Source organism: Lontra canadensis, unplaced genomic scaffold (genome assembly GCF_010015895.1).
Source record: "Lontra canadensis isolate GAN:19392208 unplaced genomic scaffold, GSC_riverotter_1.0 scaffold7, whole genome shotgun sequence".
Lineage (NCBI taxonomy): Eukaryota > Metazoa > Chordata > Mammalia > Carnivora > Mustelidae > Lontra > Lontra canadensis.
In genome coordinates this window covers 27,357,264-27,372,100 of record NW_022631001.1, presented here as the reverse complement: position 1 = coordinate 27,372,100, position 14,837 = coordinate 27,357,264, and the positions used below count along the sequence as shown (strand labels likewise).

The 14,837-nt window shown below is 34.8% G+C and overlaps 2 protein-coding genes across 2 annotated transcripts; both read left to right on the top strand.

Moving 5' to 3' along the window:
- The first annotated feature begins 5,829 nt into the window (after nt 1–5,829).
- LOC116865286 (olfactory receptor 51F2-like) lies at nt 5,830–6,752 on the top strand. The gene is given in 2 exon segments (XM_032853564.1): nt 5,830–5,884; nt 5,887–6,752. Coding segments are annotated over 2 exon segments (921 nt in total).
- A 6,644-nt stretch (nt 6,753–13,396) lies between these two features.
- LOC116865321 (olfactory receptor 51F1-like) lies at nt 13,397–14,314 on the top strand. The gene has a single exon (XM_032853591.1). It carries the CDS (start codon nt 13,397–13,399, stop codon nt 14,312–14,314), a length of 918 nt encoding a protein of 305 aa, XP_032709482.1.
- Nucleotides 14,315–14,837: the final 523 nt, after the last annotated feature.

Sequence of the window (14,837 nt, the reverse complement as noted above, 5' to 3'; positions counted from 1 at the left end):
ATAATTTTTTGTACATTTTTTGAAAAGTGGAAAAGCAGGGAAAAATCTCATCAAAGATGGCAGGCAAATGGCTGAAGCATTTGAGAGAAGCAAGTAGTAGAGTTTTAAGAGCAAATCTCACTTTGAGATCCTGATTTCAATTCATTTGGATAAATACCCAGAAATGAAATTGCTGGATCATATGCTAGTTCTTTTTAAATTTTTTTTGAGAAATCGTCATACTGTTTTCTACAATGTACCAATTTAAATTCCCACCAATGGTGTACCAGTGTTCCCTTTTCTCCACAAACTGACCAACATTTGTTATCTTTTGTTTTTTTTGCCGCTGTTTTTTTTTTCCCTAAAGTACGCATCCTAATAAGTGTGAAGTGATATCTCATTGTGATTTTGATTTCCATTTCCTTGATGATTATTAATATTGAGCATCTTTTCACATACCTGTTAACCTATATATAATAATACTGTATTGTATACTTAAAATTTGCTAAGAGGGGAGGTATTATAATAAGTGCTTTACCACATACACACACATAATAATACTAAAGAGGGTGGGAAAAAACTTTGGAGGTGACACATATTTATATGGCTTTTATGATGACGATGGTTTCATGGTTGTATGCTTACTCCCAAATCCATCAAATTATAAACATTAAATATATATAGCTTTTTATATGTCAATCAAACCTCAATAAAATGGTTCAAAAAAAAATTTCCACGAAAGTTCTACTGAATAAACTTGCTAAATTTCACAGTAATATATATTCCCTCTGTGAAACATATTGACTGATGCTAGCAGCCAGTTGAACACTCAGCTCTTTCTCCAATTAGCAAGTCTTCATTTCCCCTCAACAAGTGCCCTGTGGGCTACTTGTTTTTCCTTCACCATCATAGTTATTATAATGGAAATTTTATACAGTATATTAAAGATACTGTTTACAAAGATAATATATAATTGCAATTTGCAGAACTACATTGAAAGGTCCTAACTCCACATAAAACAATGATGAATAAATTATACATACAAGTGTCAGGTTAAAATAAAATGTTCGATGTAGGTTAAAATTACTTTTATGACTCCTATATTTAACCAACTTTATTAGCTAATTAGCCTAATCATCAACTAAACTAGAGTTTAATAAAATGGCTTCTATTTTGCTTATTTATGATTCCTTTTTCTAGACTGTGAAATAGATCTGAAAGAGTGAGGGATAAATTAATTTGACAAACACTATTGACCACTGATTTTGTGTCAAGTACTTTGTTTATCAGTATGTGTCAGGTAAATTGAAAATATTTGTTTTAGCCTGAACAACTAAGACCAAATAAGATAGTGTACCTGAAATTACTTGGAAAACAGACATTAATTAACATAATCCCTGAAGAAGAGCCAATCTCCTTCTTTTCCTCAAATGGAGTTGCTTCCATTTGATGGGCTATGCTGACAAATAAATCTTCCTTCTACTAAAAGGGTAATCTTCATGGAACCCCTTGGCTTTGTCATTTTATTTTACTGTTTGCTTCTGAATTGTAGGAATCAGTTTAACAAATATTTGCTCGTTTTAACAAATATTTCATTCATATGTTCTGAATACTTGGCACTATGTTCCTACCTGAGATACTTTCAAAGTATTTGTTATTTCATTTAGTTGTGCACAAAAATCTGTATAATAGATTATTTACAAGAAACACATAGAATAAAAATCAAGATTATTGGATCCTCATCTTAAATGTTGTATCCATGTTCAAAGTAATGATTCAATTTTATTTTTAATTAAAACACATAAACACAGAGTTACCATGTCAACATTTTCTTTTTTTTTAATTCTCCACCTTGACATTTCCTGGCACCAGAGAGGTGAAGCATAATAGAATGGCACTGAAATCCCCCAAGGGTGTATTTATCCCAAATGGGTAAATGACTATACCATCACAGTTCTTTATAAAAATTTTCCATAAATAGAGGTAAGTAGGTGACCTTCATATACTCCACTCTAAATAAGGGTAAGAGAAGTTCTCCTCCCTGTCTATAAAGGCCAATCAAGCAGCTGCTCAGATCTGAACCAATTCTGTCTATAATAAAATGCATCTGATGATAAAATTCTAATCCATCGTAAGTAATTTAGCTTAGATAAACACAAGGAAGAATTTCTTGGAAGTGAAGTTAAAGACAATAATTCACTTAGTCTCTGGCATTACTCCTTCAATATCTTATTTGTATCCTCTCTATTCTCCACATCTTGAAAGGTAAGACTCTCCCTACCTACTCTCCCCATCTTCAGTCTCTGATCTCCAAACCCTCAGAGCCACTGATTATACTTACTCTCCACTGTATGGTTCATTTCCAAGAACCTGATCCATAATCAGAAATTCCAAATTCCATAAAGACATTGTGTTCTCATTTGTTTAGCTAATGATAGAAAAATTGTGCTTCTTCTATGTCTACATTTCCTGACACATATAATGACCAAAACCCAAAATCACTGGTACATCCTCTCTATTGTTTTACTTATATTTCCAATTGGGTTTACCCTTACTGCAACACTCTTATTCCATTCAGTTTCTTAAGACTGCAGCAATCTGACTTGTTTCTTTTTAATTTTTTCTGAACACCAGGAGGAATGTGGTACAGTGAAATGAGCATACCCAGAGAGTCAGACAGACCTGGCTTCACACACTGGTCCTATTATGTCTAAGGGAACCTTCACTCTGTACCAAAGTTTTCTCACCAAAAAGGGAGAATGTTAGTCACAGCCTATTAATGGTGCTATTCAATTAAAGCAATAACAGGTAGAGATATGTGGCAAAGACCCTGGCTCAATATTAATTCTTCTTCTCACCAAGAATACTAGGGCTATCCTCTCAGTGGTCTTCTGATCTTTCACCTAGTGCATATTTCAGCCCAGGCCCCAGACATGGAAATGGAAGTGCCTCCCAGGTCAGCATGTTCAGAGGGTGCAGCAACTGTTTCCCCTCCATGTAGGTGGTTAACTTTGTAACATGCCACAGATGTTCCTAAGTTCAGAAAGATATAATAAAGGACTCCCTCAAATTGTTCTCTGTGAATGGATAAGTAAATTAATTAATTGAACCCATGACATTTTCAATCATGGGAATAGCATTTTGCCTTTCTAGAAAGATTGTGTTGTTATTCATCATTTTGACAGACCATCATGTGATGGTAACTGATTTTCCTCAGCAGCAGGATATAATTCCAGACCTTTCTTTATATGAAATGACTAGTAATCTAGAAAATAAGACTTTCAATTTTCCTTCCTGAAAGAATAGGGGTGCTTTACCTTCTTGATTGCTCAAGTGCTATCATATATTTTGACTCAATTGACCTCCATGTTCCTTAGTTAGGAGTTAATCACCCTCCAGATATCTTTGATGTAGGCTATCAGTTTTAGCATTAGTGCTTCTTTGGTCTGTTCCTTCTATCCTTTAGCTTTTTGGAAAATGTAATAGAAAGTTAGGAGAAACTGTCTCGGGTAATACTAGCTAGAGTTACTTTTAAAATGGAAGCCTATTTAAATCTTAGAAAATTCCGAGAGAAATATGCTGTATAAATTATGAACAGTTGTAGTACAAACAGAAATTAATGATCAACAAATGGGATGTGGAAGTACATTCAGATTTCTGGATCAGGCAACCTGATACATCAAGTCACCACAGATCTTCAGATCTACAAAGTTACTATCAAAATGAGGAAAACAGAACATATAAGTTGTGGGGGCTCTGAGGACTAATTCAGAAACAATCATGTTGTGCTCGAGTTGACGCTGAGATATTTAAGCAGAAAAATCAGAATTAGATACATGGATCTAATATATAGGAGATTTAGCCTAGGATAAAGGAAAGTATGCTAAATTAAGAAAATAAATGAATAGAAACATTGTTTATAGAATGCCTATGGAATTAAAAGAATGCAGAAATAGACATTTCATTCATTGAAATAATCAAACTAGTTTTTATCTATATCCATAAGATATGAAATCAATTAGATCATAAAATTGTATTTAAATAGGCATAATAGAATTTATAGAATTTAATAGAAGTTATCAGGGATGGCTTCTAAAGGAACAACGGATATCCTAGTTCTTTTTTTTTTTAGATTTATTTATTTATTTTAGAGAGAAAGAGAGAGCATGAATGTGGGGGGGTAGAGGGAGAGAGAAACTCCATGCTGAGCCGAGAGCTGGATGCAGGGCTTGATTGCACGACCCTGAGATCATGACCTGAGCTGAAATCAAGAGTTGGACATTTAACCAACTGAGCCACCCAGGCACTCCACCATGGGCTAATTTAAATTATAACATCCAATGGATTAACTTAAATTATAGCCTTGATAATATGCTTAAGAACTTACAATTTGCTAAAATTAAGTCTCATTAGTTTATTTACATATTATACAATACATATGTAGTCTGACATGAAATTGTTTTGACTCTGAACCATAGAAACATTAAAAATTGGGAGATTTGCAAACATAGATATCTCTAACACATTTGCCTTATTTATTGATAGGGTATTATATTATTATTAAACTAGAATTATATCATTATTATTATCACTGAAAAGTGCAGTGTAGTTGTTAATAACACAGGTTCTAAAGTCTTATTTTCTCTGATTGCCAACATCAATTCTTTCATATTTTATGACCTTCAGCTATTAATCCAAACTTCTGAACTTCACCTTCTGCATCTGTAACAAATAAAAATACTCCTCCCTTAGGTTTGTCCAAGGCTCAAATGAAGTAAGCTATGTAAAACACTTAGATAATTGTATGGAACATCTTCTTATTATTCACATAATATATATCCAAATAACTCTATAAGAAATCAAAAGTCAGATTAAAGACCAGGGCATACATGCTATAAAAGAAGATTATCATTTTTCTCATTGACATGGGCAGGTTCCATAATGGTAAACAAGGCAGTATTTTAGTTTACAAATTAAGAAGAGTATCAAGCTTCAGATCCCTGGAACTGAAGCATCTTCCCTCAGTTCCCTCTAGTAAACATATGTCATGAGGCAGGATGAACTGGCATTATCTATGGTGGATTCTTAGGATACCCTGAAAAAAGATACTTCTCTGCTAAGTTAAAGTAAATTTTCACTTAGAATATGAGTTTAATAATTCTAAAATTGCAAGGCAAAATTATTTCCTGGGGTTTATTCCTACTCATCATTAGAGTATTTCAGGGAGGGCAAATAAAATAGAAATTGGCAAAAACATATTGAATATCTTCTTTGAGGAAAGAATTATACTAAGCAATGTTAGGCTGAAAATAAACTCTTATTCTCATGAGACCATATTAATAAGTATAAACTTATAGTCTAGGTGAAAGATAAAGAAAGTAACAAAAATATTAATGAGTCCAAATTAGTAAATGATAAACAAGAAAATTTACCTGAGTATGAAATTAAATTGAACTTAATTAAATATCTTATTTCAGTGATGAATCCCACAGACATAATATTGAGTGAAAGGAGCCAGATGCAAGGAGAACATACATGATTCTATTTATATCAAGATCAAGAACAGAAAAAGTCATTATGGTAACAGAAGTAAGAATAATGGTCACAATAGCAGAGGATATTGCTGAGGATGAGGCGTTGGGAAGCCTTCTGAGTTGCTGGTAATGTTCTATCAGTTATCCTGAAAGTAGTTATATGAGTGCATACAGATGCATTAAGCTGTACTCATTAAGCTGTATTCTAAAGTTTTGAGCAATTTACTAAATGTGTATTAAACTTTAAACGTAATTTTAAAATTCTAAATTTAGAAAATCAAGATTTGACAAGAGAATTCAGCTCCTGCAGATCATAATGCAAATTTTCCATAATTCTACTTTCCCTACTTTCCTCTTGACTGGGGTCCCTGGACCTCAATCCCCTTCTGTTGCCTCTATTTAACTGCTCTTTCTAGGAATACCCTGATCCTGTTCGTGGTCTTCACTGAGCCAAGCCTCCATGAGCCCATGTACTATTTCCTTTCCATGCTGTCCACCACTGACATTGGCTTATGCATCTCTACCCTGGTGACAGTACTAGGAATATTCTGGCTCAATGCCCGGGAGATCAGCTTTAATGCCTGCTTATCACAAATGTTCTTCATTCACCTCTTCACTTTCATGGAATCTTCAGTGCTCTTGGCTATGGCTTTTGATCGTTTTGTGGCCATTTCCAACCCATTGAGATATGCCACCATTCTAACTCACGCAAGGATTGCACAGATTGGTTTGGCAGTCATTACCAGGGGGACTGTCATTCTGACACCACTGGTCTTGCTTCTCAAGCGTCTATCATTCTGCCGAAGCCATGTGCTCCGTCATTCCTACTGCTTCCACCCTGATGTAATGAAGCTCTCGTGTTCAGACACAAAGATCAACAGTGCATTCGGACTAACTGCAATCATCTCTACTGCTGGAGTGGACTCTATTTTTATCCTGCTTTCCTATGTCCTGATCATTCGCTCAGCTCTCAACATTGCATCCCCAGAGGAGAGAAAAAGGGCTTTCAGCACCTGCATTTCTCATATCACGGCTGTGGCCATATTCTACATCCCTTTAATCAGCCTGTCTTTTGTTCACAGATTTGGAAAACATTCTCCACCATATGTGCCCACACTGATTGCTAATATTTACTTGCTCATTCCCCCTGTGATGAATCCCATCATCTATAGTGTGAAAACAAAGCAGATTCAAAGAGCTGTGCTCAAACTTGTGTGTTCTAAGGGAACTCATATTTAAAAATTACTGATCCATGAAGACCTATTTCAAAGTCAGTAAAATTTGATCATAAATTGGAGTTATAATCCATGCAATTTTAAAGTTGGGTGGAACTATGTGTCATATGATTCAAATGTCTCCACAATGCTGTTAGTCTTACCCAGGGCAATCTTACCTTTTCTACCACCAAAATAGTAAGTCATATTCTCAGTATCTCTCAGTTACCCTATTCCTATAGATGGCGAACTCACTTCCTATCTCTCTACTCTTTCTATCAGAACTACACATCATTCACTTTGAATTAATTTTCCAAATATCCAGCACAAATAAAATTTAATAAGAAACCAATAAGCATCTTTTCCATGTTCATTTCTCATACACCATTCCTATCTCTAACAAAGTCCCTTCCACCCTCCTCCCCTCCAGGAACCCTCAGTTTGTATCTCAAGAAACATCTGAACAATTTAAGTGCCATTTAATTCATTTTGTATGTGTAAGACATTTTCTTACAAATGACCCCCCCCCTTTTTTTTACTTATATTATCCAGCAGTTGATCAGCATTCTGACTTTCCAAACTACATAGGCAAGGGACTATTTTAGAACTTGAGATCACAGTCTCTGGAATTTATCCCAGTTTGTATATGGCCCAATTTGACTAAGAGTAATTAAAGCCATTTTTTTCATGAATGGTTTCACAAAACCAACTACTATACATAATTTAAAATTAAAATTTCCCAGGTGCCAAAGATAAGTTCACTGATTGTGACAAATGTACCCCTTTGATCAGAGATGTTGATGATAGAGAAGGCTGTGCATAAGTTGGGGTGGGGGTATACAGGAACTGTGTAATTTCCACTGAATTTTGTTGCTATGAACCTAAAACTGCTCTTGAAAACACTAAATCTATGAAAGTGCCGATTCCTGAGCCCCATTCCCAAATATTTTATTTTACTAGTTCTAGAATGAGGCCTATGAATCTGAACTTATAACAAGATCCCAGGGTATGTCTAATATCCAGCCAGTTTGGGAAGCCACTGAACTAAACACAGTATAGCTTGTATCTCTCTGTTGTTTGTTTATTATCATCAACATAACATGTATTTGTTTTGATCTCTGTCGGAGAATGGTGGGGGTAGAGAAGAATCTTTAAATCTTTCTCTCTGTGGAAAAACTGGATCTAAAATACCAGAGTATATCAAGTGATTTCGGTGGTCTCCTTCCCAAAGCAGGTGTGAAAACTATATTCATACACTTTCCATGTTTTTTCAATATTTATATTTTCCTGGCATATATTTCAATATTATTCAAGTTAAAAACAAAACCGCTTTAGCAATTGCAGTGCATTAAACCACATGGGACAGGAAGCAGATTTAGGCATGCAGAGTGTTTTTGAAGCACAAAGGCAAAACAAGAAAATACAGTTGACCAGAAAGATCACTTAGGAATAGATTTTTCTAAGGGGCAAATGATTCTCCTGAGAATGGGTTTCTCATAGATACCCTCCACTCAGAGGAGAATGATACAGCAGATCCTTGTCTCTTCCTCATCATCTTCACTTGATGTAAGTACAGGGGCATCAGAAAGACAGTGGATATGCACTAATGTTCGATTTATGTGGGCTCATCTTGCAAGAAGAAATTTGGCTTTATTAGAGAAAGTATTTCTAAGATGCAACCATGCAAACATAAGATGCTGTGGAACTGCCTTTGATTTAAGAACTTACTACTGTAAGTATCCTAGTATTGTAGAGTTGTCAACAAAGCTTAGAAATAAAAAATAGAGATTCTTTCCAATGTACTGAATCTCAATTCTGAAAAAGCTCATAAACAGTAAAGTTCTGAAAATAAAAACATCCCAGTGCATGTATTCAATTTGAAATCCAGCTAGGATTCCCTAGATAAGATAAAATACTTAAAGTGCATTATCTATGGTACTAGAAATGGGGAGTCTGAATAGCCCCAACACTGAATCTGAGTCATCAATGTAGAATTCTGCCATAAAAAGAACAATATAGGGGCGCCTGGGTGGCTCAGTGGGTTAAAGCCTCTGCCTTCGGCTCAGGTCATGATCTCAGGATTCTGGGATCGAACCCCACATCAGGCTCTCTGCTTAGTGGGGAGCCTACTTCCTCCTCTCTCTCTGCCTGCCTCTCTGCCTACTTGTGATCTCTGCCTGTCAAATAAATAAATAAAATCTCTTAAAAATTTATAAAAAAATAATATAATTTCTTTAAGCAAAAACATGAAATATGAGATATCTAGGGTCAAATGCCCAAATCCCAATGCTGAATTTCAAAGAGATAAATAATTCATCCAAAAATAGAGAATTGTTATTGGTAAGGCATGAGATTTTAGTTCTTTTTGTTGTAGTGGGGATTATGCTGGCCCATTCAGAATAAGATACTATAATATTCTCTTTTTATTATTATGTTCAGTTAGCCAGCATATAGCATGTCATAAGTTTTTGATGTAGTGTTACTATAATATTCTTAGAAATCAAGACACTCAAGCCAAACTGATAATGAAGAGATTCATTTGAAGTCAATTAACTTAGGTTAAATATGTCAGCAGTGGCTATGAAAATGTGCAGCCCTAATAGAAGTACCAATAGCTCAAATCCCTGACTCAAGGAGACATTATTTAACATACACAATTAGTTTTACCAGTGGTCTTAATAATTTAGCATGTAAGGAAATAATACCTTTCCATCTCTTCTCAACTGGCAAGGAAATAAGTTTTAAATAAACCAACAAAAATCAGGAAGTGAAAAATAAATCTATCAAATATCAAGTGTTTGAAACCCTAATACATATGCATTTATATGAGTATTTGTAGCCAAAGAACAATGATAATGCATGACTATTGTAGAAAAAAAAATCACATGAACACTTGACATTTTAGTAATTCACATACAAATGCAGCATAAAAGTTTATTTTTTTAAAGATTTTATTTATTTATTTATTTATTTGAGAGAGAGAGAGCATGAACAGAGGGGAAGGGCAGAAGGAGAGAAAGCAGACTCTCCACTGATCAGGGAGGCTGATGAAGGACTGGATCCCAGGATCCTGGGATCATGACCTGAGCCAAAGGCAGATGCTTAACTGAATGACTGAGCCACCCAGATGCCCAAAAGTTTATTTTTTTAAAGTTACTCTACAAATTTCACCACATCAAGAGGTATTGATATGCAGCACAGCAGAATTTTAACCAATTTTAAATTTACATAAATGGAATTCAAATCCTAGTTTTCCCATTGCATGAAAATATTGCAGTTTGTTTATCTCTCTAATTTTTACCTTTCTGGGATAAAAAATTAGAATCTTATACACAACATGATTTTCAAAATAATTAAGATATTCCACCTAAAACGCAAAATTCATGTAAAGCTTGACACATTGTGGGATTTCATAAATGATCGCTACTTTTCCAAGAAGCTATATTATTATCTCCAATTTACCAATGAGGAAGATAGATAGATAGATAGATAGATGATAGATAGATAGATAGATAAGGATTTATTTTGAGGAATTGGTTCACACAATTATGAAGGATGAGAAGTTCCACAGGCTGCCATCTCTAAGCTGGAAAGCCACTGGTGTAGTACCAGTCCAAGTATGAAGGCCTGATAACTAGGAGCACTGATGGTGTAAGTCCAAGCCCTAGGGCAGAAAACTCACGTCCCAGCTCAGCAGTGAGGCAGAGTGAGAAAGAACTCTTCATTCCTCTGCTTGGTTCTATTCAGGCCCTCAACTAACTGAATGGGGCCCACCCACAGTGGGGAGGGTAATCTGCTTTATTCAGATTACTACTGACTCAAATGCTAATCCCTTCACAAACATATCCAGAAATAACATTTGATGTGGCTCAGTCAAGTTGACACATAAAACTGTCACACATACACACACCTAAATCCATTTCATGCCAACTCTACTTAGAATTCAGGTCTCAATCTAGACATCATTATTTACTGGAAACCATTCCTTGTCCCTCACAATGAGCTTGCTGTTTTCTTTATGTGCTCTCATAGCATTCTAGATTTATTCTTTACATTATGTAATTCCACGTTACTTGTCTGTGTCTCTTGTTAACTAAAAATTTTCAGGGTCATAGACATCATTGTGCTTAACATTTAATTTCCTGTTTCTGATCCACAGTAGATGTGCAGTACATATTTTCCTAATGACTGAGTGTATTTTCAGTATTTATGCTTAAAGTGACGGTTTTGACATGTAGTACTGGAAGCTCACCTCCTCCTCTGTTTCTGGATCATTCCATGCGTTAAAGCACTTCTTAGTGCTTTATAAGTTCCCTCCTTCTGGCTCTAGGTTTGCCTTCTCTTTGGCACATAGATCAAATGTAGTTCTTCTCAAATGTAGTTAACATTTCAACCATTTGACACAACCATGTGTTTGTTCTTAGTTTTCTCTTCTCCTTGTTGATTCTAAACTTTATCATTTCCAACTCCTCTTTTTTTCTTTATAAATCCATCACTTCAATTCAGCTTGATAAGAATAAGACTAATAAAATTAAGCAGTTGCTTTTATCACAAGAAGACCATGTAATAAAATTAATGTCATTCTATGAAAGAAATTAAAATATCTCTCAGCTACATTCCAATTTAAAAATTCTAGGATTCTACATTACTCTAAAATGTTGTAAATTAAAGCCAATGTCTTATGCTGTTTTAGAAGAGAATTTGAAAACCAAAACAGTATGTTTTCTTAAACTCTACTGCTGCTACTGTCCTGTCAATGGACACTGGTTTTAAATACTTTCTTGAGTATTTATTTTATTTAAATTAAATCTACTTAAATTTGTATTGATGATTCTAGACATAAGAGCATTTTTTTCTAATAATTCCACTATCCTTCTATATATTAAAAAAACCTTAAAATTCATCTTTGAGAATTACCTGATACACAGGGATTTTTATTTTTATTTTTGCATATTTACTTTTGAATGATACCAGAAAACTGAGAAATTTATTTCATTCCACCTAATACACTTTTCAGTCAAATAATAATGGAATTAATCATCTTATAATCAGCATAGTAACTATTCCATAATGACCACAGTACACAATTAAAATTCCTCCATAATCTCTCAAATACTTAAAGATATTAAGTAGTGCCCAAAAGCTTGTTTCTATAATTTTTTTAAACTGCAACTACACAGAATAAGAAAAAAATAATAGAGATTATCTAATTTAGTCATCCTTAATATCAACTTTAATTGACAAGACCAAGGACATGTGCCTTTTGTGAATGAACCCAAACTGAGCAGCCTCAGATATAAGGTATGTTGGCATCTCAGTAGCCTGCGAGAGCAGGAATAAAGCTGAGACTAGACAGAAATAGTAGCTAGAGATTTAAAAATAAGTAGTCAACAAAACAACAGGTAGTCACGAGATATCACAAATTAATATTTGGAGCTGGAGTGTTTCAATAACTAAGAAGGTAAAATTGTGTATGTAAAACACAACTGCAGGAGTACATTCTCCAAATCAAGTGGTTGGAGACATAGTGGCTCCAAATTCTATGAAAGACCAATGGGATTCCAGCCAATGACTAGAACTATGAGGAAAGTAACCAGTCTTTGAGAAGCCAAAGAGAAGGCAGTTTAGGGCATTCAGAGCACTATCATATTGGCTTAGTGAACATCCCAGCAAGACTTTCCAGTATATTATGGGGACTAGATCATAAAAGAGTTAAGACAACATAGGGAAAGAAGAAAGGAAGAAGAAAAGTTACCCATGACCTCATCTACCTAATAATAAGTCTCATTTCAGATAATACCTAATGGTGGAGCTGAAAGCTCAAATGTGTATTTACTTTGATGACAATGATTGCAGCAACACTAGCCTGCAGATGGAAGTATCTAATGTCTGGCCTCTGTACACACAGTTCACTCTTAGCCTAGAAGTTTAATACAGTTGTCTCTGAAAGGGACTAACTGCTGAAAACAATGCTAAGGAAAACCTTCTGTAACAATTATGTGTCAACACTACAATGATAACAGATAAGAAAATAAAAAATCAATACTGGAAATGTAACCCCAAACTAGAAACAACCTTAGCAAAAAAGATAAGATCCACTGACCAAGAAATAATGAATAGGCTATTTTGACCTGATGTCTCAAATTATTTCCTGAAAAGATTACATGTCTTTAAAGTGTATGATAAAGTTCCATGATAATGCACTAGTATCAACACAAATACTAAAAAATATGTATAGTCTTTATTAAATAATAAATCTTACTTTTAAAAATTACTATTACTTTGAGATATCCATTAAATTCTTGACATTTTCAGATTATCTTGTTACAATTCTCTATGTAGGAAGTACAAGGAGGAGGGGAAAGAAAATGCATTGGATTAAAGTGGAAGATGACAAAAAATACTGCTGAGATTTAAAAAAAAAAAGAAAACCCTATTCTCTTTTGTGAATTAGGAAATATGAATCATGGAGGGGAGTTCAATACAGGGAAGAAAGAAAGAAGAAGAAAGAAAGAAAGAAAGAAAGAAAGAAAGAAAGAAAGAAAGAAAGAAAGAAATTAATTTTAACTGAGAAGCAAAAAGAAAGGATAAAGTTCAAGAATAATCTCTAATTTTCATTTCTCCCTCTAGGATATTTTATTTTAAAAGAATTATTCCTCCAAAGTAATCATGTCGTCTTTTCCTAACATCACTTCCACTTCTCTGACCTTTTTTCTGATGGGAGTTCCAGGACTTGAAGCTGACCACACCTGGATCTCCATCCCCTTCTGCTGTCTTTACATGACTGCCCTCTCTGGGAACGGTATAATCCTGTTTGTCATCATCACTGAGTCAAGTCTCCATGAACCTATGTACTATTTCCTCTCTATGCTCTCAACCACTGACTTGGGCTTGTGTATTTCAACACTGGTCACTACACTGGGCATATTCTGGTTCAGAGCAAGACAGATTAGTTTCCATGCCTGTGTTGCCCAGACATTCTTTATTCAACTCTTTACTGTTGTGGAGTCTTCAGTGCTCTTGGCAATGGTCTTTGACCGCTTCATTGCCATTTGCAACCCACTGAGATATGCCGCCATCCTGACTGATTCCAGAATTGTCAAAGTGTGGTTTGCCATCCTTATGAGGGGGATAGTGATCCTAATGCCTCTGGTCCTGCTTCTTAAATGTTTATCCTTCTGCCAAAACTATGTGCTTCATCATTCTTATTGTTTCCATCCTGATATAATCCAGCTGTCATGTTCTGACAATAAGATCAACAGTGTTTTAGGACTTACTGCCCTTATAGTTACTGCAGGAGTGGACTCTATCTTTATTCTTCTCTCCTACACTCTGATTATTAAGACCATCCTAAGCATTGCTTCCCCAGAGGAGTGGCATAAAGCCTTCAGCACTTGTATCTCCCACATAGGTGCTGTTGCCATCTTCTACATTCCTCTCATTAGCTTGTGCTTTGTCTATAGGTTTGGGAAAAAGGCACCTCCTTATGTACACACTATTATGGCCAATGTGTATTTGCTTATTCCACCAGTGATGAATCCCATTATTTATAGTGTGAAGACCAAGCAGATCTGTAGGGCCATTTAAAAAGTCCTTTTTGCCAAAGAATCTGAGCTCTGACTCTAATATCTTTCTAGTAAAATCTACTCCTTAGTAATCACTTCCAAGACCTAACATTCAATCAACATACTTTCATATATCAGTGGCCTGAAACCAAAAAAAAAAAACTAGGTAGCTGGGTAGGAGATGCAGTTTGACAGAAATTTATTTTTTATTTTCAATAGAACTATTACTAATCTACTCTTTAGAAGTAAGCAATAAAATATACTAATATAATGGGTACTATATATCATGATATAAAATTTGGAAAGCATGAATGACAATGGCTAAAATGAACACTTTGCCCATTAGACCAAGCCTCCAAAATCATGCTTAAAACAGTAACTCATATCTTTCTGTCTCATTTTGTTTTCTTAAAGTATACATAATAACTTAAGTTTTGTTTAATCATCAATTAAACCCTGCTCCCTATTATTCTTACATACATTTTGATCACCATTGGTTCATTCTTTCATTTTTATCTACTATTGTTAGACACTGCACAATATGA

Coding starts and splice junctions, on each gene's coding strand:
- LOC116865321 (XM_032853591.1), top strand. CDS start 13,397: ATGTCGTCTTTTCCTAACATCACTTCCACTTCTCTGACCTTTTTTCTG.